Source organism: Lagenorhynchus albirostris, chromosome 15 (genome assembly GCF_949774975.1).
Source record: "Lagenorhynchus albirostris chromosome 15, mLagAlb1.1, whole genome shotgun sequence".
In the NCBI taxonomy this organism is placed as follows: Eukaryota; Metazoa; Chordata; class Mammalia; order Artiodactyla; family Delphinidae; genus Lagenorhynchus; species Lagenorhynchus albirostris.
This window is the reverse complement of record NC_083109.1, coordinates 51,053,178-51,077,429: the sequence shown is the minus strand read 5'-3', so window position 1 is coordinate 51,077,429 and position 24,252 is coordinate 51,053,178. Positions and strand designations below refer to the sequence as shown.

The following is a 24,252-nucleotide window of genomic DNA, read 5'->3' as shown; positions in this document are numbered from 1 at the left end:
GCACACCAGGTGGGCGAGAGGCCAGCGCTCACCTGTGTTAGAGCGTGGGGGTGGGGGGGGCTTGGCTGAGCCGGCCGCCGGCACCGACAGCGACTTGTAGAGGGCCGTGTCGCGACGCTCCTTGAAGCGCTCGGCGGCCATTAGGGCATTGGACAGCTCCTGCAGGGGCGTGTTGTTGATGTCCGAGGAGAAGGGACTGAGTGGGTTCTCCAGGCTCATCAGCCAGCTGGTGTTCCCTGCAGAGGGGCAGCCAGCACCCCACAGGGCTCAGGGCTCGGGCCCAGCGCATCCAAACAGCCATCCCCTCCCGGACCTCCCCAGGCAGCCCCAGCCACGCTGGCCTTTAGGGAGCATGACTCGTGCTCCACCAGGGAGTAATGGTGGGGGGACCAGGCAAGGCACGCCCCTGGCCTTGCCCTGACGCTCCCACCCCCAGTCCCCCTGCCCCGGCCCTGAGGTCAGGGCAGCCACCAGTGGTCACTAGCCTCAGTGACAAGCACGAGGGGCCCTTAGCTCACAGCACCTGCTGCCCCAGGGCAGTTCCCACACTCAGGACAGGCTCAGCCAGGCTCAGGGCCAGAGGGCGAGCAGCCAAGGCAACTCAGCGCAGCAGACTCCTCCCCAAAGGGGGGTTCTGGGTGGGGCTCAGAGAGGCTTCTGGGCTCTGTCCACTCTCCCCTCCAGGCCCAGAGGACCACGCTTGGACTTGACCTTCCTCACTGAGCAGCCTCACATCCCAGCATCTCCTCTGACCTCAGTCCACCTCCTCCCAGCCCACCTGGTTTCCTGCCTCCCCCACGGCCATGCCCTCACAGGAACCGGGAGGACTGGGCTAACACACACGAGGAGCCTCTCCCTGCCCCGACCCCCACGGCCCCACAGCCCAGCACGCAAGGCCTCCATGGGGCCAGCACCCCATCCCTCTCCTCACCACTCGGTCACCACTGGCCCCACACTGCACCTGAGATTCCTCCCAGGCTCTGGGCCTTGGCTGAAATGGCCCTGTCGTGGACTGAGTTGTGTCCCCCCAAATTCACGTGTTGGAGCCCTAACCTCTGGGACCTCAGAAAACGACTGCATTTGGAAACAGGCTCTTTAAAGCGGTGATTAAGGTAAAATAAGACCGCACAGATGGACCCTAATCCATTCTGACTGATATCCTTAAAACAAGATTAAGACACAGAGGGACAACCGCGTGAGGATGCAGTGAGGAGACGGCCATCTAAAAGCCAAGGAGAGAGGCCATAGGAGAAACAAGCCTTGCCGACAACCTAACCTTGCACTTCCAGGCTCCAGGGCTGGGAGGAAATAAATTCTGTTGTTTAAGCTGTCCAGTCTGTGGTGCTTCGTTATAGCAGCCTGAGCAGACCAGGACAGACCTTCTCCTCACTTAGCCATGGGACCTCCCCTCACTGTTCCTCTCTGGGGACTCGGCTCAAAAGTCACCTCCAAATTGCTCCCGTGGCCCAGTCTGCCTGCCACTGGCTTCTGTGTGTCCAGAGTCTTTATGTAACTGTCCCACACTACGGTTGACAGCGGCCCAGGACAGCTGAGCGCAGGTCCACCCCTGGGGTACCTGTGGGTCTCCGGACCAAGATCTCTGCCCAGCCCTGGGTCAGCAGGGGGACGTAAGCCGCCAGGTTTGTCTTCTCCTTCTGTGCCGGTAGCTGGGTGCTGGCTGAGGCTTTCTCGGGCTTGCTGGCTGGAGCAGTCTGTGAGCCCGGGGAAGCAGGGCTGCCAGGAAAGTGGGAGGCTGGAGCATCCAAGGCACCAACTCGAAGGCCATGGCCCCCTGAGGAGGAGAGCAGGAGGGCTGGTGACCACCACCACCCAGTGGAAAAGCCACTGGCAAGGCCTGGCTGCTCCACCTGGGGCCTGGGCTGGCCAAGCCCTGAGCTAGTGCCCAGAGGCAGCTCAGCCATCCCCAGGCATGGCCCTCTTCCAGTGTCAGTGTCGGCCTTGGCGGACCCAGGGCAGCAGGAAGGGCCCCCATCACCTGTCCCATAGTCAGACCATGGCCTCATTTCAGCTACAGTAGAGTAAAAAGCTCAAGGGGTGAGCTGGGCTGAGGGCCAGGACTGCTGAGGGCTCATAAGAAACACTGACCACGAGAACAGGCCTCCAGCGGCAAGTAGGCCTCGTGCCACAGCTGCACAGAAGGTCATGTCCCCCCACACCCCAACCCCGTGACAAGGGCTCACGGACAGCACTCTTAGTTATTCAAAAATTGGAGCAGGCCTAAATAAAGCCAGCCACCTTGATCCTCAGCTCCCAGGACCTTCCTGAGCACAGGGACTCGCAGAGGCACCCAGGAGGGAGGCAGGGTGGGCAGAGGCAGAGGCTCACCAGACATGGAGCGGACCCGGTCCCGGGCTCCACGGCACACCTGTTGCCCAGCCTGGGACTCCAGCTTGGCTGGTGCCTCCTTTGTCTGTCTCACGTGCACACTGGGGTCAGAGCTGAGGACAGAAGGGTCACCACAGAGTGTAACCAAGGTATTCCAGGGGCTCCAGGCCAGCACGACACTGTCTCATGCAGGCCTGGGCTCAGGACAGCCACCATCAAGGTCAGGCAGGCAGGGGCAGAAAGGTGGTCACCTCAACTCTGGGCCCCCCTGCAGCTCTCCTGAGTCCAGGCCCAGCAGAGACCGGGTCCCAGTCCCCACGCTCGTCGTCACGGTGACAAGCTTGTTCCCAACCAGCCAGGTTTTCGTCCTGCCACCTGCCAGGAGGAACTCTCCCACGGGGGACCTGAAAGCATAGGAATGTTGGTCAATACCTCACCCGCAAGAAGAAGTCCCACGTGCCACTCCTGCTGCCCCTTTGACCAAGTGCAGTCATAGAAGAAAAGCTAGGCCCTGCCCTCCTGCCCTGCCCCAGTCCTGGAGCCCGACTCGCACCTCTTGGGGACCGCCGTGAAGTTGGAGAACACGTATCTGGCCATCATGTCCAGACACGTCTCTGTGAGCTCCAGGTGGAGAGTTTTCAAGTTGTCGTCAGCCTGGGCCATTGAGTTCTCATCTGCAGACCCCAAGCTGGCGCTCGTGAGAGATGTCTGGATCCTGCTGGAGGGAGGAGTCACGGCGAGGTCAGGGTGCCAGGTGGGGGCTGAGCCATCTACCACCGGGGCCAAAGCTCAAGGCATGCAGGTGCTGAGAGGGCTGCACTCAGAAAGACCCGCCAGGGCGTGTGGCCAGTCGAGCCACAGCTTGGCAAACCGAGTGGACACATCATCCCAGGGGGTGGGCAGACAGGGGCTCATGGGAGAGACCCAGGCCCGCTCATCGGAGCAGAGGCTTAGGAGATGGGGAGAGACAGGCTGTCCCCTCACCGAAGCGCAGAAGAGTCAGGTGATGGCTTTGTGGCAGAACAGTGTAGTCATGCAGAGACACGGAGACCACAGGACACACAGACAAAGATTGCATTCTGCCCACAGGGCCACCTCCCATGGAGGACAGGAAGGGTCTGGGCTTTGTGTGAGGCTCTTCACCCACACACTTGGGCCGCCCCGGCCCTGCCCCAGTGACCAGGAGGAGGGGCTTGTGCAGGTTTCACTCTGATACAAATTTCATACTCCCTTTGCCGAGTTTTGCTCATGATAAAGAATTTGTTGGAAAAGAGCTAAAAGGAGAGCCTCACTGACCACTCCCCAACCCCAGCTCCCCACCAAGTCAAACCCCACTTGGTGGAAGCCAGCCTGAGGCTGGAGCCCCAGTCAGGCGTCAGCAAGCGGGTGGGTCTCCGAGCTGTGGGACACTGAGGCCTGAAGGAGCTTCCAGGTGAGGAGACAGTGCAGCCTGGCCTGTCGGCACGAAGCAATAACCCTCCCCCCGCCAGAGCCCACACCTGTACCCGGACACAGCAGGGAGAAGTGATGAGACTGCACCCCTGGAGAGGCCAGGCCTCCCCTGCCCGGCCTCTCGCAGGCTGGCCCCCAGCCCACTGACCTACACAAAAGCCCCCATTCCCTCTCAGCTACAGCAGAAAGCAGACCTTTTCTAGAAAAAAAGCTTAAGAAAAAAGTCCACTGAAGAGAATATGAAAGAAAAGCCGAACCCTGGAGAGTGTGTCCCCACCTGACCTGCATGGGCGCTGCTTTCATTTGCAAAGGCCCCTGACCACCAGGGAGAGGCCTGTGGGCGCTGCCACTGGACACCCTCTATCTCACAGTGGTCACCCTGCTTTAGGCTCCCAGGCCGGCCTCTGAGTATGCTGTGCAGCCAGCCCGCACCCATACGAGCCTTGGTGACAGAATGCAACCTTTCCACCCCTCTCCACCAGGCTCCCCGGGCCCAAGGGCAGGGCTTGGCAGGACGGGCCCCTGCGGCCTGAGGGCTGCCACTTGGGCTCTCCTCCAGCTCTGGCCAGGGAGGGCGTGGGCAGGAGATGAGGTCATGCAAGCAGCCCCATGCACCGCCACCCAGGTGCTCCCGCCTGGCAGCGCCACTTCACGGGCCAAGCTCCAGGGTCTGAGCCCCCCACCCAACAAAGCCCACTACCTGCGGACCACATGTTCAGACACACTGATGCTGCGGCACCGGAAGGCATCGGCTGCAGAGCTCTCCTTGAATTCTTTCACGGGTGGAGAGTTATTCAAGCCTTGTTTGGGGGGTCTGGCTATCCTCAAACTACCAGGTGAGGAAGGAAGGCCCAAGCCCCAGAGAGCCCAGCTCCCGGGAGGGGAAAACAAGCCATTGGAGGGATGAGGAGGAAAGGTCACAGGCCACAGGGTCAGGATGGAGAGCCCACGGGTGAGATGAACAAAAAACCATGCCAGAGGCCAGTTAGCAGGGGGAAGAAACAGAAAACAAAAATGCATGAAAATACATCTTGTAAACATGACAGAAAAAGTAAGGTTTCACGCATGATACCAAAACAAAGAACATTAGCGCAAACTAAATGTGTGTGGACCGCATCGCACGGCAGATTCCAGGCTGTGCTGACCAGGCGTCCCGCCCACCCGCTCGGGACCAGGTGCTGAGGCCCCGAAGGTCATAGCTCAAAAAGAAGTCAGTTCTTAGCTCAAGGCCCTGGCCCCCAGCCACCAGGACCTTGAGAGAACAGCTTCTGACTTAGGTCACACTGACGTGGTCATTCTGGAAAATGCCGTATTCCCACCTAGGGAGAGCCAAAAAAGCTTGGACAGGAAGGTGGGGGACAGGAAGGGGGGCAGCCGTTCAAATGAAATGCAAACGAAACCACAAGGCCTAGCACGGCTCTTCTCAGATTTGGCGAAAGCGGCTGTGATGAAGAAGAGCATGACCCCATTAGCAATGGGCTGGGCAAGAGCTCGGGGGACAAGCCACCCTGGCCCGAGGCTGGGCATCTGTGGACCCTGGATCCTCCCATCCAGGCCAGGTGTTTGGCTTCTCAGGAGTCAGCTGCCCTGATGCAACCCCGGGCTTATTCAGCGGAGTCAGTCCCAAAACCTGACGCCCTAGAACTAGCACCTCAATCTCCAACTCAGCAAATCTGTACTCGCCCGTCACCCAGGCAGGATTGGCCACGACCCAGCACGCAGGCTCCACAACACCGCAGGCCACAGCAACCGGCTTGCTGAGGAGCAGCGCTGGCCTCTCCAGCCACGTGTGGGGCGTTTGCAGCCTTCTCAGGCCCCGCCCTGCTTCACAACCCCAGGGCACCTTGGAGCCCAGCATGGTCTGCGCAGGGCGTGCCCTCAGCCCCAGCCCGTACGCACCATGCCGGCCACAGGCCACAGCTTGCGGGCCTGCCCTGCCCCACTGACACCAGGCCCGCCCACACAGGCCCCGCACCTCTTGGGCCTCTCGTTGAGACTGGTGCTCCGTGCTCTAAAGCTGTCCTTTTCGGGGGTGTCATCAAAAGACAGGAGAACGTTGGAGCGCAGACCCTGGCAGGGTGGAGCAGACCTGAGCCGCAGGCCAGAAGGTACTGGCCCTCCAGGTACCCACAGGCTTCTTCCCTCCACACCTGCCAGCCCAGGTACACTGTGAGCCTGGGATGAGCTACAGGCCCAGGACAAGGGTGGCAGAATTGTGTCCCAGTGGCGCCCCACCTCTCTCTCCCCTGCCGGTCACCCTGATCCAGCCATGGTGAGCCAGTGGCAAAGCAGGTCCCGGCCCTAACAAAGGACGCGGCCTCCGCTGGCTTACCTTAGTGATATAAGGAACAAAATCTTTCCGGAAGGGCAGGCGGCACCTAATGAACCACATGGCTATGACGTGATGGGCCAGGCACACAATGTACTGATTGAACCTGCGACAAGAAGAAAAGAGAAGTGCTGGAGGTCCAGCGTGGCACCCGAGGGAAATGAGCCAGGAGCTGGGGGTGCAGATCAGAGGTGCTATGGCCACAGGGAGCCTATGTGGCTTTCTACTCCGAGAGGCCTGGCCTCCAGCAAGCAGAGGCCTCCAGCTGGCCTGGGCCACAACCAGGAGGGGTAGGGTCTCATAGGGATACACGGCAGCACTTACTTGGAGGGGTTGGTATACGGCAGGGAGATAGCAAACACACTGGCGTACTGCTCTGCTGCAAAGTTCCTGTAGAGCTGAGGTAGCCTGGCCAGAGCTGCAACACCAAGAGACAGCCAGTGAGGGAGCCCAGATGGGCCTGGCAAAGATGGGCTCATGGCCACAGCAGGGCAGGTGTTGCTAGAGTCCTGTGCTCTGTGTCTAAAAAGCCAGTGCAGCTACTCCGACCCAAGAAGGCAGCAAAGCAGTGAAGGTCACAACCCACCCAAACAGGACCTTCCCCTGCCCCTGGGCCTCGGCTCTCTACTCCAAGGGCTGGCAAACTATGGTCCCCAGGCTCAATCCAGCCAGTGGCCTCACTTTATGACCTGTGAGCTAAGAATGGTTTCTACCTTTTCAAAAAGTTGTAAGCAAAAAGAACAGGCAGCCAAGGCATATCACACATGGCCCTTTACAGAAACAAAGCCCTGCCCTGCTCCTGTTGTCCACACAACTGAGGGCCAGACATGCATGAGGTACTGGGAAGGGGCGAGTGGGGCACCCCAAGCTCCTGGACGTCACAACCTGAGGGGTGAGTAGAGCCTCTCCAAGTTGTAGTGTGTGCTGAGGGGGGACAGAGAGGAGGCTCTAAAAGCCAGGCCGAGTAGGGACCAAGGTCAGGCAACAGGAGGCTCTGTGCCATTTAAACTGACACTGAGGGGAGGAAAGAAGCCAGCCACTCGAAGGCCAAGAAGGAAAGCGTTCAAAGCACAGGGGCAGAAGGTACAAAGGCCCTGAGGCAGCAAAGGGTGGCCCACGGAGCACAACGTGCCTACAGGCAGCCAAGGTGAGGTCTGAGAAGGCAGCACAAGTTACTTCAGGCAAGGCACAGCCCCAAACTCAAGGTCCACCTCACTCACACACACCCAGATACACACGTGCGAAGCCACAGATGCTTACTCGACAGGAACTCGAGGAGTGGAATGGCCATGCTGGCCGTGGCTGAGATGTGCGTGAGCTTCACGACCAGGACAGGCAGCGCCTTGATGATGATGTCAGGCATCTCCACGCTGCAGATGGCCAGGGCCACCACGCACTGGCTGGCGCAGCGGTAGATGAGGCCTTGCTCCAGGCAGTACACCATCTCCCGCTGTGGGACAACACGGATGCCTCAGACCAGGCCCACCACAGGCTGGCCCTCTGTGCCCCGTCCCTGCCCATAGAGAGCCGTTCTGGTGAGCCAGGGCCTGGTCTCCCCTCTCCCACTCCAGAATGTTCTATAGAGGAGAAGACCAAGACTCAGAAAGGCCAAGTGCCTTATCCCAGGTCTCAGGCACCTAAGCGGCAGAGCCACCAGCAGCTGACCCCACCTGAGCCAAGGGGACAGCAAAGCTGGTCTGGTCAAGGTCTTCCTGACACCTCCCCACACCCCCACAAAGGTGGGGTCCCAGGTCCCCAGCCCACCCTGGAGCCAGGACATGCTAGGCTCATCACCCCCTTGGTTCTGGAATCCCCAACTGATTGGCCTTTTGGCAAGGGGAGGATCTGCCTAACACAGCAAGGCCGCCGGGCCCACACCAACCCTGGACAGAGTCCCCCATGAAGATGGCTCAGCTGTGCCCAGCAGGAGACAAGTGCCATCTCAGGCCACAGCCTCAGGCAAACCACCTGGTAGCTTAAGGCCCTGTGGATGATTGTGATTTCCTGCAGCCAGCCCCACCCCTCAGAAACACTTTGGGCCTTGAGGGTTCTCGGGGAACCCCAGTGAGAACCAGGCCAGGCCACACAGAAGGAGCTGGAGCTCACACTCACCCCAGGAGTTGGGGTGGGCAGTGAGGTGGGGGATGGCAAGTCGAGTGTGAGTTTCCAACAGCACTTTGATCAAGAGCAATGGGCTCACCACCCAAACAGGACTGAGTCTGAGTTTAGGCCTCTCGCCTTGCTGTGGCCTTGAGTGGGCTACCTGAGCTCCCTAAGACTTCTGTTCCCTGATTGATGAGGGCAGAGTAACAAAAGTATCAGGAATTTAAAGAGAAAGTAAAGGTGATGGCTCATTGCAGGCCTCCCACCCAGCAGTGCAGAATTAAGAAAACAGGCATTACTGCGTGTGCTTTTTGCACCTCATGACAGAGTTGGAGGTAGGCGGAGGGGGGGCCCTCTGCCCGGCTGCTATGCCTCTCAAAACAGGCTCGGTGCCGCCAAGCGTCTCAGCACCTATCCTAACACTGTAGCAAGGACAAGCCAGGCAAAGCTCCTTAGAAAGAAAATAGCACTGCATATGTGTGGAGGGGGGATATTCAAGCATTTCATTAAGCCCACTCCTCCCTGAGACAACTCAGGAGCACCAGTGAGTTCAAACGTCCGCGGTTCCAGGCTGGGCCAGCTCGCAGGGGTGCACTGGCCACATAGGGAAGCAGAGCCAGATGCCCTCGCCCTGGCCCAATAGCCACCCGTTAGGAGGAAAACGCTGGGCCCCTTTGGCTGAAGCAAGCATCCTGGGGACCAGGCTTTCAAAGCTCAACCAACCCGCTCCCATCTGGTACCTGTCTGGTTTTGTCCAAGTAGTTATGATAAGAAATTAACGCTGTCAGCACGGGAACCACAGCGAGATGCAGGTCGGTTCTGGAGAACCCTTCTGGGGTGCTTCGGAGCCGCTCGAGGGTCTTGGGACCTGAAAGCTAACAGCCAAGGGCCAGATGTGAAGCCCTGCCCGGCAGCTGGGTCAAGCTGGGTGGCCAGGGGGCACGGGGTAGCCCCTGAGAATGTAGGCCCAGTGGGAGAAGGGGTCAAAGCCCGAGGACCTTCCTACTTCCTGTTCTAGCCAGCAGCCTGCCTTCTCAGAGAAGTGGGAGGCTGCCCACTGATCCGCCAGGGAGACAGACCCCAGGGAGGAGGAGAGGGGAAGGAGTTAAGACCCTGCTCAGTCCTGCACACTCGAGCCCTTCACTGAGGCCCCCAATCCTCTGCCCGAGAGTTGGGATGGGAGGACAGGCTCCCAGAGGCACCATATGCACTCCAGCCGGGGTCCGAGCCTCTGAGGGAAACAAGTTTGCCTCCCAGGCCTCAGTCTTTCAGAGCTGAGGAACTATGCTGTGGCCCCACCCACCACATAGGCCGCGGACCCGCTGTGCACAACGCAGGAAAGGCCCGAAGCGGAAGGCGCACCATGGAGCAGAGGGCGGCAGATAGCTGGTCAACACTACACGGGGAGGTGAAGATGAGGACCTTGTAGCGCAGAGACTCGGGCAGCTTGCTGAGCACCAGCTTCAGCACCTTCCAGTCAGTCTCCTGCAGGAACAGGGAAGACGGGGTCTCAGGGTTGGAAGCTTGATCTGGACAGCAGCGAGGCCTCAGACCTGCTCTCCTGTTCTCCACACAAGCCTGGGCCCTCAGTCCCTGCAGCTCGGGGAGCAGACGCTACTCAGAAAAAAGTCAGCCCTGGATGGCGGCCGCTGCCTCCAAACGCCAGGCAGGGCAGGAGGCCCAGTGCAGCACCACCCCTCTCCTCTCAGCAGGACCTGGAACTCCTGCACACCGGCCCCATCTTCCCCACCTTCCCAACGGTGATCCGAGGACGGCCTACCAAGGGCACTGGACCCAAGGGGCTCTGACGATGCCCGCCCAGAGCACAATGAAGATGGATCTGGAAAGAAGCTACTGTACTAGCTTAAAGAGAAGCAAGTATTCCTCAACGATCCATGAGCCCACATACCTGCCACAGGACCAAAGTTGACCCAGAACCACAGCATCGAGGACAGGGTTGTGGCCTGCACGGACCTTCCCTGGTGAGCCCTCCCAACCTCCACTGGGGTGACCACTGCCCATAAACTACACCAATGGCCAGGAGTCCTAAAAGCCTTTCCCCAGATCCCAACTGTGACACGGAGACCTTGAGACGCTCACAGGAAATCTCTGACAAACCCCTTTAATGCCAAACCCCGGTACCCCCGGGGAACCTGCTACCGCCTCTCCATCCAGCTCTGCTTCCCCACCCGTGGCCCCCAGGAGTGCCCCCCAGCCTATTCCGGGCTGCCCAGCCCCACCTGCGGCACACTGCTGACCAACCCTCCTCCCTCGTTGCCCCATTGGGGAACAGGCCCAAGCTCCTCCACCTCCCGCCACAGGGAATTTACCTCCCCTACTTCCAGGCTTTGCTTACTCCTGCCACTGGAATCTTCCCCCTCTTTCAAGACTGCCCTCACCTGCCCCTCCCCATGCCCCCAACCAGATGTGACGGCACCCCCCGCTTCAGTCCCGCACAGCCTGTTGGTGCCTCCTCCCAAGGCACACCCCATCCTACAATCCAGTTATTTGTCAATACACCTCACTCTTGTACCAAAACCACCACCTGGAGGAAGGAACGTCTCCTCGGCTCCGCACCCAGCTTCTGGTGATGTACCACACACAGCAGGCGCTCAACACATGGCTACGGAACCGCTGTGAGGCCTCGAGGCAGACAACCAAGAAACAGGCAGCGAACCTCCCAAGGTTGCCAATGCGGGAGAAGAACGGTGGCCCCCGGGCAGCACCAGTCACTGCTTGGTCTGACCTAATGCAGCTGGAGGGTCTGACCATCTCACCTGCTTCAAACACTGCAGCAGGACACGGAAGAGCAAGGAGTAGGGCAGCGAGCCGAGCCGCACGGCGGGGCCTGCAGGTGCCGGGCCAGGGGGCCCAGTGGGAGGTGACAGGGGGCCACCAGCCTTCTTCTCAGAGCCCCTCTCCGGCTCCCTGTGGAAGCAAGTGGGAGAAGCACTGAGGCCAGAGCTCCCGCTCCACAAGGCTAAGGACTGATGCAGGCCCCAAGCCCCAACCCAGGGCTGTGCTCAGGATGCCTCTGGGACCTTCCCTCAGACACAGGACCACCCCAGGGCGGAGGGCAGCGAGCTCCCCACCCCCCACCCGCCCCAGGACCCAGGACCGTACATGTAGTCGCAGACGCAGTAGGGGCTGAACCTCACAAGCCCGTCCTTGCTGGGCAGGCCCAAGCGGTGCAGCGAGTCGGCCCGCAGCTGCAGGAGGAAGTCGAAAGCCTGCGGAGAGCAGGAGGCATGGTCCAACAGAGAGAAAGCCGCCACCTGGCCATGCAGACCAGCGCAGCTCTCGGGAAAGGCTGCCGCGCTAACAGCAACCACGCCCTGACTTCATTGCAGACGGTGGTGCTGGCGGAGAGGCGCGGGCACTCATGGCCTCCTCCCTCAGAGCCCATGGAGGCTGTGACATTCCCACAAAAGCTGGGCGACATGGCAGCCTCTCACACCCGGGGAAACAGCGGGAGTGGACATATTGCACCTGCCCAGGCATCATCGCATGGCCCCGGTATAGACAGCAGAGCTCTGCTCAGGACACTGTCGCTTCCCCCAGCTATTGGTGGGTCATTTAACTGGAGTCCCCAAATGACAGGGGGCTGCCCCATTGGGCAGACGCTCTGAAAGGGACCGGGGCTTCCATCCCAGCGCCCTCTGCTCATCCTGGTGCCAGCTCCCATGGTGGGATCTCATACCAGTATGCCCTGCCCTGCACCCCCGCTGCCAGTCACTAACAGACTCCGCGGCACCAGGGGTCTGGGGCTCCAGAGCAATTCCCTTTCTCTGCCCCCATCTCAGGCTGCCATGTGACTGAGAGGCATGCAGACCACAGGCAAAGGAAAAAGCAGCAGGTCCTGGGGAGGACGCAGCCACAGCTGGTGCTAAGGAAGGAACAGTCTGCTGAAGACCCCTCCCGGGCCCCCTGCCACCTCTCCAGTCTGCAGCCACTGCATTCACCAGGCCGGATGCAGCTGCTGGGTGCCCCAGGGAACATACCTGCAGCCGGATGCTGCTGGCAATGGGCAGGGTGTAGGTGTGCTTGTAGTGGAGCTGGATATGGCTGACAAGCGTTTCATACACACGTGTGGCATGGCTGGCAGGCAGGGCGTACAGCTTGGTCTGCAGAGAGAGCGCGCTGGTCACTGCAAGGGCAGGAGGCCAAACTGCAGCCGGGGAGTCAGCACCTTGATGCCCGGGGGGAGAGGCCAGGCAAGCACTTTGGAGGTAACTGGCTGTACCCACCATTCTTTAAAATGTACAAACACTTCAAGCCACCAACTCTGCTTCAGGGCTTCATCCCACGGGTACGCCCACATGCGCCCACCCTTGGTGAAGGCAAAAAACCAGAAACAGCCACATATCTGTGTTATCAACAGGGAACTGGTTAATGAATCAGAGAAACCTGCCCAATGGCACACAACACAGCAACGCATGACAGGATCCACGTGCACCGACAGAGCACCTTCTCAACGCCACGAGGCAAAGCGGGAGAAACCAGGGGCAGAGCAAGGTGGGAGGTGTGCTTTGTGAGGGGTTATAAAGGGGATAATTCCCCTAGCTGCTGGGGCTGTTATTAACCCCACGGTGAGCCCATCTCCCCCACCTCTGCAAGGTCAAGAGCACCTCCCTGACAAGCCAGGCTACGAGAGGCCAGGTGTGAGAGTTCGCGGTGCTGCCAGCAACCTGGTTCTGGGGGCAGGGGTTATGGGGTGGTGCTGGGGCAGGAGGGACCCAAGGGACCCAGCTACAGCCAAGGGTCCCCTTTGTGGTACTCTGAGCCTTGGAGGAGAGCAGTGCTTCAAAAACGTATCACTGATGTTCTTTTATTTACTTATTTATTTTGAATTTTATTTATTTTTTTATTGATATTCTTTTTAAAGAAAAAAATGATTAACAGAGTGGTGTCTCTTTGGTTCAAAAACAATATAGGGACTTCCCTGGTGGTCCAGTGGTAAATGCAGGGCACGCGCGTTCAATCCCTGCTCGGGAAACTAAGATCCCACATGCTGTGGGGCAGCTAAGCCCATGGGCCACAACAACTGAGCTCGTGCGCCTCAACCAGAGAGTCTGTGTGCCGCAAACTACAGAGCCCACGCACTCTGGAACCCACACGCCGCAAATAGAGAGAAGCATGCGCGCCGCAACAAAGAGCTGACGCAGCCCCCCAAAATAAAATGATTAATTTTAAAAAAACAACATAAAAGCATTATCCCTGCCTTCCACAAAAAACAAAACACACACACAAGGGAGAGGGGAGGGAGTTGGACACCACGCTTGACAAAGCACAAGCATCTCAGGAAGGACACCCATGGAGTTGGGCAGCCACTGCTCTGCCTGCCCATTTTGGTGGGAAGAAAGGAGGGAACAGAACTTTTTGCTATGTTTATGCTGTTCGCGTGTTTTAACTAGACATATACATTACTTTTTAATTACAAAAAATGAAAACAGGCTGGCCCAGGACTTTGCTCAAGTAGGAAACAGCTCAATTCTGCGGCCCCGGGTCACCAGGGCTCGATTTCCAAGTGAGGGCAACAGACCATCTCTTTTTCATTCTCCGTATAGGCTTCTGGGTTCATCCAGGCCACAGGGCTCCCCACAACCCCTCAAGTCAGGACACAGGGAGCACGGGGCTGCTATGGACAAGACACCAAGGAGGTGCCATCCACTTTTTATCAAATTTTAAACTTCCACACCAGATAATAAAAGTCCATCACGTATAAACATGACGGAAACTGTTCTACCATCAACATTTTACGAAGTAGTTTATGAACCAATTGTTTCAAATATTACATTTTACACAATACTGATACTGGCAGGTGACCTTAAGTATAGATAACACCACAATGCTTTGCAAGTCAGTGATCGAGGGCGGTAGCCAGTGGAAGAGCCTGATCGCTGCCCTGCTGGGGACGTAAAGGGACAAGTCCACAGCTCCATCAAGCCTCAAGAGCCAGGCGGTGCCCAGGAGCGTGTGAGGACAGCCACCACGCAGGAGAGTGAGCACGACGTGGCAAGAATGATTGGGAACAGAGAATGTGTGCAAATTGTCTGACTGATGAAGGACTTGTATCCAGGGTATGGAAAGAACCCTTACAACTCGAGAAAGACAAATAACCCAGTTTAAAAATGGGTAAAGAGGGCTTCCCTGGTGGCGCAGTGGTTGAGAGTCCGCCTGCTGATGCAGGGGACACGGGTTCGTGCCCCGGTCCGGGAAGATCCCACATGCCGCGGAGCGGCTGGGCCCGTGAGCCATGGCCGCTGAGCCTGCGCATCCGGAGCCTGTGCTCCGCAACGGGAGAGGCCACAACAGTGAGAGGCCCGCGTACCGCAAAAAAAAAAAAAAAAAAAAAATGGGCAAAGGATCTGAACAGACGTTTCTCCAAAGAGGATACACAAACAACCCGTCAGCACATGGAAAGATGCTCAACATCATTAGGAAAACGCGAATCAAAACCACAGTAAGATTTCACTTCATACCCATTAGGATGGTGATAATCAAAAAAACAGAAAATAAGGAGTGTGAGTGAGGATGTGGAGAGAATGGAAGCCTCATCCACTGATGCTGGGAATGTAAAATGGAGCAGGCCCTGTGGAAAACAGCCTGGCTGTTCCTCAAACGATTAAGCAGAGTTACCGGCTGACTCAGCAATTCCACTCCTAGGTGGATCCCCTAGAGAAATGAAACACATGTCCACATAGAAACTTGTGAGTGTTCACTGTAGCACGATTCACAACAGCCAAAAAGTGGAAGTGACCCAAGTGTCCATCAACTGATGAATAGATAAGCAAAATATAGTCTATCCATACAATAAACTATTACCCATCCATATAAAGAAATGAAGTACCGACACACGCTACAACATGGATGAACCTTGAAGACATTATGCTCAATGCAAGATGCCAGACACATGAGGTCACATATTGTGTGATTCCATGTCTATGAAATGCCCAAAATAAGCAAATTCACAGAGACAGAAAGTGAATTAGTGATTGCCAAGGGCTGGAGGTGCTGAGGGGAGAATAAGGAGTGACCGCTAATGGGTATGGAGCTGCTTTGGGGTAAATGTTTCTAATGATGGCTGCACAACTCTATGAATACAACAAAGACCACGGAATCATACACTCTAAACGGATGAACTGTATGATATATAAGCTACATCTCAAAAAAGCTATTAAAAAAAGACCAAACAACCGTGGGGACAGAACGGACACCAGCCCTTCCCACCTCATTGGCTGTGGAGAGACGTGAGGTGGTGGTTCTGGCCCTGGCTTGGGAGTGTTTCTCACAGACTGGCTCTGGCTGGGCCTTGTCCACGCTTCCCTGACCTGGTCAGGGCTCGGACCTGGTCCCCCCACTGTAACGAGGAGTTGGGATCACACTCGGACTGCCCTCTGAGACCCCAGGGAGTGCCCAGGTCTCCTTGGGGATGGGTCGCTAAAGAGCAGCACTCCAATGAAATGCAGAGGCCCACCTGAAGGATGACCAGGAGTCCCAGGACTGCAGTCTTCACATCCTCCAAGGAGGCCGAGTACACCACCACATCCCTTTCCTCCAGCTCAGGGGGTGGAGACAGGGAGCGGGCAATCACCTACAGAGAGAAGATCTCTATTTAAATTCCCAACTCTGGGCTCCCTGAGGCAGCAACCATCAGATCTGATATTTTCTACCCAAAAATACTTTCTCCTTTATTTCTCAAGAGGAAAGATGCACTCCCCTCATCCAAGGCATGGTTCAGAAACTGCAATGCATTTTGAAATTAAAAGGATGCTGGCTGTGCAGAAGGACAATGTGCCCAAACCCCACCCCCAGCCAGTCTCCCCCGAAGCCACAGAGCCATGTCCCAGGACCCCTGGGCAGCACGGCAGCAGGACAGCGCCAAGCAGCAGCAGGCCCGGCCAGACCTCCCAACACCGCCCCATCTCTGTTAGGAGGGAACCCCATCTCGGAGAGACCCAGGCAGTCTCCCTGCAGAGAACGGAGACAGCGGGTCCAAAGAACATTGCTGTCCGCTGGGCTCTGCCATAGAGAGGGGTCCCAATGGCAGCCCAGGCGCCCCAAGCCCCAGGCTCGAGTGGCTCTCACTTTCTCAATGATGTCCAGCAGGCTATTAAAGTGGTGGGTGTGGCAGCCTTCAGCCAGATCTACCAGCAACTGGGTGGCCAGCTTTCGGACTTGGTGGTCTTTATCCTCCGGGACGTGGGAGAGCTGTGAGATGACCACTGAGTTGATCAGCTCCTCCTGCACCAAGCACAAGAGAAGCCAGGTGAGCCACTGGCCACACGGCCAAAACTCACCTAACACGTCGTTAAAGACTTGGGACAACAGCAGCGGGGTGTGCGAGCGCCTGAGAGGCCCAGGCCTCTTCCAGGGCACTCTGTGCGTCCCCTTGGCTCAGAAGAATGATGACGACTACACGTTGGCCCAGCCGGGGCATGGCCCACAGGCTCAGACTCAGACGTGATGCAGCAGTGAATGTCCCTGCTCCCTCTGTCATTCAACATCACAATTAAGAAGGATCCCACGTGGAGGGCTCTCTGCCCTGGGGATAGAGAGACCTCGTCCCCGACATCACAGAGCCCACTATAACGGGGCAGCAGGACGAGCGCTTTCACAGAAGCAGGTACAAAGCGCTACAGGAGCAGAGAGCAGGACGAGAGCGACCCCAACACGAGGGACTCAAGAACCCAGAGGGCTTCCTAAAAGAGGCAGCACTGAGCTGGACTCTGAAAAAGAATGAATTCCAAGGGACAGAGATGCAGGGAAAGGGAAGGCTGAGAGGGTAGGAGGGGTGGGCAGGTCCTAGGGATACCAGGCATTCCAGTGAGGCCTCGGTGAGGAAGGTGCTGGGAAACGAGGGGAGATGTAGAGCCTGAGCACACCTCCCGGAGAAGAGAGCCCAGTGGGCAGAGGCCGCTGCCGATTCTGAAAGAAGGACAGGCCCTGGCTGCAAACCTAGTGAAGGATGGACTGGAGGGGAAGAAATGCAGTAGAGAGGTTGGTAGGGGCTGCCACCACCCTGGCATCTGGTGATCAGTCCAGAGCCCGGAGGATGAGTGTGATTATAAAAATAAAAAGAAAATGTCCCCATGCAAGACTGTTTTCCTGAGGGCAGGGACTATGCCATCCTGGCCGCTCAGCCACAGGCCTGGCAGAAGGCACCAAGGAAGGGAGGGAGGGAGGGATGAACGAGGAAACAAAGCCTGCCACAGAGAGGCGCTGGCAGACCCCAGGTCCCAGGCCAACCCCAGGAGGCGTGTAGTGCCCTGAAAGGGCCACGCGCTGCCTCTCGGGTGAGCATCACCCCGCATGGCTTGTGGAGGCCGCCCTCGCACCTGCTACCCCAGGGCTCCCGCGCCAGCATGGATACACACCTCATAGAACTGCCTGTTGATGAGCAGCACGAAGGACAGGACGTCCAGCACCTTGATACGCACAGCACTGCGCAATTCGTTTCTGGGGGGAGGAGCACACCTGTTGGGGCTGGGCGGGTGCACCAGCCACCGGCCTCACCCTCCCCCAGCCCGAGTAGCCCAACCTCCAATGGCTTCCCTGGGGACCCAGCCCCCAGACCCACCCGCCTCCGTGTCAGGCAAGACTGACTCCAGATCCTCCCCGCGTGGGGCCCAGCTCGGCAACATCCAGACCAAGAATGGGGTAAAGGGGCAGAGAACCTGGCCCTCAGAGATGGCCTCTTTCTAGATGACCACTCCACAGGAGGGAGTAAGCACAGAGGCCTCAGAGAACTCTGTCCTCTGGAAGACAAACCCTTTCCTGCTCAGTGAGAACTGTCACTTTCAAGAATCGGAGAGGAAAGTGCTAACTCTCAGTGTCCTGCCTGCAGTGCAGACACAGGGTCAGGTGGGCCTCCAGAGGCTGCCTACCTGAAAAATCTCTCCATCAGTAACTGCAGGTTGTGAATCCAGCCATCCTTTGCTGGATGGATTGACTGAGCCCTGTAGGTTATTAAGTTTAAGAGGGAGGACTCCTGTCAAAGGAAGAAAGACCTGGAGTGAATGAGCCGCTCTGCCCTTCCAGAGATTTTTTGATAAATACGGCCCCATGCTGCTGGCCCAAGAGACCAGCCACTCCGAGGCCCAGGTAGGGAGCCCACACGATAAAGGCCCTGCTGGCAGCAGTGAAGATTCATTTAAAACCCACATAACGGACTTCCCTGGTGGCACAGTGGTTAAGAATCCGCTTGCCAATGCAGGGGACATGGGTTCAAGCCCTGGTCCAGGAAGATCCCACATGCCGTGGAGCAACTAAACCCGTGTGCCACAACTACCGAGCCTGTGCTCTAGAGCCTGCACACCACAACTACTGAGCCCACTTGCTGCAACTACTGAAGCCCACCTAGAGCCCACGCTCTGCAACAAGAGAAGCCACCGCAGTGAGAAGCCTGCGCGCCACGACGAAGAGCAGCCCCCGCTTGCCGAAACTAGAGAAAGCCTGCGTGCAGCAACGAAGACCCAACACAGCCAAAACAAAGAAATAAAAGATAAAACCCACATAAAAGCCTTGCATCAGGCTGAGCCCTTCTGGCACCAGGACTGCCTGCCTTTCGGAGAGCAGACATGCTGAGCATGAAGCCAACGGGCCCCTCCCTCCGCACAGGTGGGAGGAAACGGATGCTTAGGCTGTGATGTGCCCTCACAGACCCACACGCATTCAGCCTCCTGACGGCACGGCAGACTTCTCTGCTGGAGCACAAATCCCAGGGGAGCAGAAGCCTGCCAAGGTTTTTACTTCAAACTCACGGAAAACTTGCCTCGAGACCCACACAGCCAGACCTCCGGGAGCTGAGCAGCCCCTCCTCTCCCCCAGCAGCCTGACCTAAACCACCCGCTTGCCCAAGCACCAAAGGCCCACTGTGCTGGAGAGAGAGGTGGTCTTACAGGCCTCTGGTCTGCACATCTCTCAATGAGCTCAAAGTATCTCTCCTGCGAGCCATGGAACTCATTTTGATCACACAGCTCTTCCACCGTGGTCAGCAGGTCGTGGACGATAGCTTTGAGTTCTGGGCTGTCCAGGCTCTGCAACACGAAGGCACGGTTACACAGGAGGGATCTCAGCTCCCTTCAAGGACTCGGCATTGGAGTCCTCAGCTCAAATGAGCTGAATCCAGACACCCCCTCAGGTCCTCCCACTGGACAAGGGGCACGAGTGCTATTCCTGCCCATTGGGGAATGGTGGGACCCAAGGGGTCCTGGCTGTGCCCACATGGCGGGCCTCCACTACTAGTGTGTTCACACCTCCCTCAGGCTCTCGCATCTTCTGGAGGCCCCAGGGGTGTGGCCTCCCAGACCATCACTCCAAGATGAAGCACTGCCTGACCAGCTGGTCGTGACAATGATCTGGCCCAGCAGCCACCCTTGAGGGACAAGAACCCAGGCCCTGCTGAGTTCCGGTCCTTCCTCCCACGGGCCTGGCCGTCCGCCTAAAGCCCGCCCCAGTGCCCCAGACCCGAGCCCATGCTATATGGGGCCTCATCTCATCTTCAGCCCCTGCACCATCACGTCCTCCTTCCTGCCACAGTCAAAGCCCTCCTCCAAAGTTCCACCAACTGCGGGCAGCATTCGAGACACTTTGGGAACTGTCTTCAGGGTCCACTTGCAGGCCATGGAGGCCACCTGGCGTGTTACTCTGTCGATCTTGATCAACACTACCCCCCACCCCCCTTGCTCACCTATTACATAGTCCTGCTTCTACTGATAGAGGGGATTTGGGAAAAACAGCCGTCTTCAGTGGACGGTGAGTTGCCACCCAAGAGCCATCAGAGAACACGGCCCAGCAAGCTCTGAGGGAGGGCCCTGGAGGGGCGGGGAGAGGCCCCCATGGGTCCACGCCCCCCAGGAAGGGGCCCTCTGGCCAACGGGTCGGCCGTCTCGGTTCTCCCTGTGCCCACCTCACCTGGAGCTGCTGAAGCAGGCGTTCAACAATGTTCAGCAGGATGTCCCATGTCACAGCCTGGAGCTCCCTCCGGTACTTCTTGATAAGTCTGGTTATAGAGAGCACGATCTCATAGGACACCACCTCGTTCGGACAGGTCATGGCCTGGAACACGGCCCGGGGGGCACGCAGCATCAGCCCCTTTGCGCTCACGCACAGGAAGCCCCAGCACGTCGCCCTTGGAACCTAGCATGAGATGCCTCGCTCCCACGCACATCTCGTGGGCCACAAAAGTAGTATCTCAGGAACCCAGAAGTGTGTTTTCTATACTGGCTCCAAAGGGCCTGACGTAGCCAGACCATGCATTTCAAATTCTGGGTCCCTGGCTTCCTGGCCTAGAAGAACCTGAAAGCTACCCTGATGCAAGCAACGTGCAAAGAACATGGCCTCCACTGCCCAGGAGACAGGGTGTGGCCAGAAGGACCCCATTAGGGGCAGCTGGGACATGACACAGCTCATCTGCTTGTCAGGTAAGATGAGGATGGTGTGATTGCCCCAGCTCACCAGGGTGCCATGACAGCTACATGAAAACATGCAAAGTGCTCCGAACTCCACCAGGCACGGTGGAAACACAAGCTATTAACTCTGGCCTCATTCTAGACCAAGAGCAAGTTTGCCACTTGACCAAGGAAACTGTCGAAAGCAAGTATGTCACTATCCCCAGGGGGAATCCTGAGCAGTCCTGATGCTAATTTGTAGAAAATGAAATTCACAAAATATAATATTTGCTTGAGGATAAAACCTTCAAAGGCCCTACATCGCAACCCCACTAGCAAAGCAAATGACTGCACACGTTCCCCCCCGTGCCCACCCCCCACCTCCTGCCCCTGCAGCAGACTCCCCGTCTTGACAGGCCTGTCCCCACTGGGTGGGGCTGAGGTGAGCTTTCCCGCCCTCACCAGCTCACTGCGGTACAGAAGCCAAGTTACCTCATAAAATGACGGCAACACAGATGTTGGGGAGTTCTTGAGAGAGTAGAGCCGGTGGGCTCCCCAGAGAGCCATGCCAACAAAGAACACAGCTCCTCTCAGCAGTGGGGCATCTTCCATGTAGGCTCTGAAAGCGTTCCCCGGGAAGACAGGATATAAGCAGGGCCCAGCCCAGCATCTACCCAGGCTCCTGGCAGCCTCCCTGGAGGTCCCTACACTTATGAGGCAGAAGCAAAGCTGGGGAAGTAGGCTGGGCAGGGGACTCAGGGGCCAGCAGCAACCGTGTGATTCATTCACGCATTCGCTCAACAGCCCTCAGCATCATGGTGCTGACAGCCTAGGAGACACAGGTGTGAACCAAAGGATCACGTAAATAAACACCAAGGTTCCAACTCAGATTACAGCTAAGAAGGAAAGCCATGGGATACGAGAGCAGACCTGCTCAGGGTGATCAGGGAATCTAACCGCAACACTACAATGTCAAGGACACTCAGGGAAACTCAACCCAGGTGGAAGGACATTTCAGCAAGATGAAAGTTATGTGCAAAGGTCCTGGGTGGGTGGCAGAAGGGCAACAAGGCGGGAACGAGAAGCTCACAGGCTGAGCAGGGCTGGACCATCCAGGCCTTGCCATTTGGTTTTTATCCTGAAAGCACTAGGAGCCATTGTGGCTTCAAGCAAAAAGTGACACAGTCAGATCTGTGCTGGAAAAACTATGTGTGGCTGCTGTGTGGAGGAATGGACTTCAGGAGGCCAAGAGTGAGTGCAGGAGAGCAGTGAGGAGGTGAGAGCTGAGGGGGTGGGGGGGCCCGGGAGTGGACAGACGACCATCTCAGGGGCAGAAGCAACACCCCCTGAGACGGTCTGGCTGTGGGAGGTGAGGCAGGGCCTCGTGACAAGTGGGTGGTGAGGCAGCCCCACGGGAGGAGGTCCGCCTGTGGGAGGGAGGTCGAGAGCTCAGTTTTGCATGTTCTGACTTTACTGGCAGGAGGAGGGGAGGACAGGTGACCAGTAGCATAAGACGTGAGCCCTACATCAGGACTCGCTTCTGGAGCAGCCACCCCACCAGAACAGGAAGCTCCGCATCAGCCTGTGCCGAGGCATAGAGCCCACACAGGGAGCCTCCTTGAGGAGGCCCTGCGGCCGCCAAGCCGCCCTCACCCATGCCGGCTGGGCCACCCGCACTCGCCTGTCCTCCATGATACGGCACATATTGTAGATGGCACTGTGGCCCAGGTGGGTGCCCAGGAGATTGCGCATCAGCTGGGAAGCAAGACGCACCGTCGTTAGACTGGCAAACACAAACACGAGCCCGGGGCCTCGCACGGCCACCACTCTGAAGCCCTCCACGTCCAGCTGTTCTCCACCATCTCCTCCCGAACAGGGGCGGCTAAGTTCTCAAAATGTCACCAAAACCCTGACCTCAGCTCAGCCACTGGGAAAATGCCACTGGCTTCCCCTCAACAGGCCATTGTCTGGCCGCTCCGAGAATAAGATGGCCATTCATTGAGGACAAGATGGCCCTTGTCCTGTCCATAAGCCTGGCTTATCACTTCATCCGGGCAAGAACTCTGCAAGATGAGAGTTTAGACCCCTACCTTCCAGCAAGGCTCACAGAGCTCCTTGACATTGATGGTGCGGCAGAGGGTGACGATGAACAGGGGGAGGCTCTCGGCCGGCAGGCAGTTGTAGCAGACCACGGCGTCCAGCACCTGCAGAGAGACCTGGTGGGGCAGAGAAAAGAGTCAGGCCAGCCCTGCCTCCTGCTCACAGGGAAGTGACACCCCCAGCTTCCTCCACTGACCATCCTTTGGTCAGCAATGACTGCCCCTCCCCTCTGTCAAAGCAGCCTTCCTGGGAACCACAGAGTGAGCAAGCATCTGGGAGGCACTTTTACATCCCAGTCACAGTGGGTTATCCCATCATGAACTATGACCCCACAACGGATGTCATCCAACGCCCTTACTTACAGGAGACAGTCCTGAGGCTCAGAGAGGTCAAGCAGCTTTCCCGAGGCCACACAGCCAGTGAGGGGCAGCACAGGGCTTGACCCCAGGGCCTGGGGTCTCAGTTGCTACACCACCCGGCCTGCCCAGAAGGACGGTGAAAGGGACTGTCCCTGGACAGGGGCAGCTACTGACCTCTATGTCCACGGAGGACACGGTCTGGACGCACAGCAGGCAGATCATGCTGTGGGAAGAAACACAAAGTCAGCTGAGAGGACACTTCCCAGAGGCTGGGTGGCTCCATTTTACTTCCTGGTTCCTCTACCAAGTCAGTTAAAAAAGTGGCTCATCCTCCCTCAGGGCTCCCCTCACCCAACCACTGCTCAGCACTGAGTGTACAGCACCAAGACCAAGCCTCTGCCCACAGGGTTTCACAGAGTGTTTTGAACAAATGACAAGTAACAATAAACAAAACATCAGGTAATATCACACATCTGCTACAAACATTATGTGGAAGGTGGCTTTGGCCACTTCCAACATCTCCATTTATTTGATGGTTTTAACAGCTTTATTCACCCTACAGAGCTGAACTGCAGAAACAAGACAGCAGCACTGTGATCAGTGCATGTTACTGATCACATGTTTTTCTTACTGGACCATGGATGCAATGTATTCATCGAGGTAACAGCTGTTGAATTTGACCAAATTCACAAGCACCAGAAGGAATTCTGAGGACAGGCCAATGTCCATCCACTGCAGGACAAATTCAGCTAGGGGAGAAAAAGAGGAGAGCAATGTCCTTCCTACTCACCTCCTCCCCAGGAAAATAAGTCCCCATCCCATTCACTGCTGGAAACAGCATCATTGGTCCCCATGGAATGAAAGGCAGGCCAGCACGGGACCGATGGAGGCTCAGCTGGAGCCCGAGCAGGTCAGCATGTCATGGACTCTGGAATGCACCAGCTCCCAGGATGCATGAAGGGGTCTGAGCTGAGGCAGGGGCAGCGTTTGTGCATTTGATGCTCAGAGCCCTGACCCCGATGCTGGGGGTGCAAACACGGGGCGAGTGTCTAGGAGGCCCCCATCCCCACAGAGAATCTCTCAAAGGAGACACAAGCAACGCTTGGTTGCTAGACACATAAACTTGGACAGAAAAACTAACCACATCCTCACTGTCAGCACCTGTCCTGCA

The 24,252-nt window shown here is 57.5% G+C and overlaps 1 protein-coding gene across 2 annotated transcripts in view; it reads right to left on the bottom strand.

The window, feature by feature from the left end:
* Positions 1–24,252, bottom strand: part of TSC2 (TSC complex subunit 2) — a 37,517-nt gene that overhangs the window by 7,965 nt on the left and 5,300 nt on the right. Inside the window, exons 6-31 of one of the 2 annotated variants that reach the window (XM_060124965.1) lie at positions 23,713–23,830; positions 23,256–23,304; positions 22,713–22,838; positions 22,304–22,377; positions 21,115–21,241; positions 20,147–20,290; positions 19,132–19,269; positions 18,118–18,221; positions 17,608–17,689; positions 16,319–16,474; positions 15,708–15,824; positions 12,232–12,354; positions 11,354–11,460; positions 11,008–11,158; positions 9,593–9,715; positions 8,971–9,105; positions 7,388–7,577; positions 6,452–6,545; positions 6,131–6,233; positions 5,774–5,868; positions 4,499–4,627; positions 2,900–3,064; positions 2,598–2,750; positions 2,347–2,459; positions 1,577–1,792; positions 33–236 (exon numbers count right to left, since the gene is read on the bottom strand). In XM_060124965.1, the coding sequence (XP_059980948.1) occupies positions 33–236; positions 1,577–1,792; positions 2,347–2,459; positions 2,598–2,750; positions 2,900–3,064; positions 4,499–4,627; positions 5,774–5,868; positions 6,131–6,233; positions 6,452–6,545; positions 7,388–7,577; positions 8,971–9,105; positions 9,593–9,715; positions 11,008–11,158; positions 11,354–11,460; positions 12,232–12,354; positions 15,708–15,824; positions 16,319–16,474; positions 17,608–17,689; positions 18,118–18,221; positions 19,132–19,269; positions 20,147–20,290; positions 21,115–21,241; positions 22,304–22,377; positions 22,713–22,838; positions 23,256–23,304; positions 23,713–23,830 (3,336 nt within the window). Of the gene's footprint in view, positions 1–32; positions 237–1,576; positions 1,793–2,346; positions 2,460–2,597; positions 2,751–2,899; positions 3,065–4,498; positions 4,628–5,773; positions 5,869–6,130; positions 6,234–6,451; positions 6,546–7,387; positions 7,578–8,970; positions 9,106–9,592; positions 9,716–11,007; positions 11,159–11,353; positions 11,461–12,231; positions 12,355–15,707; positions 15,825–16,318; positions 16,475–17,607; positions 17,690–18,117; positions 18,222–19,131; positions 19,270–20,146; positions 20,291–21,114; positions 21,245–22,303; positions 22,378–22,712; positions 22,839–23,255; positions 23,305–23,712; positions 23,831–24,252 lie in introns of those variants that run through there. The other variant, XM_060124964.1, reaches the window with a different exon arrangement.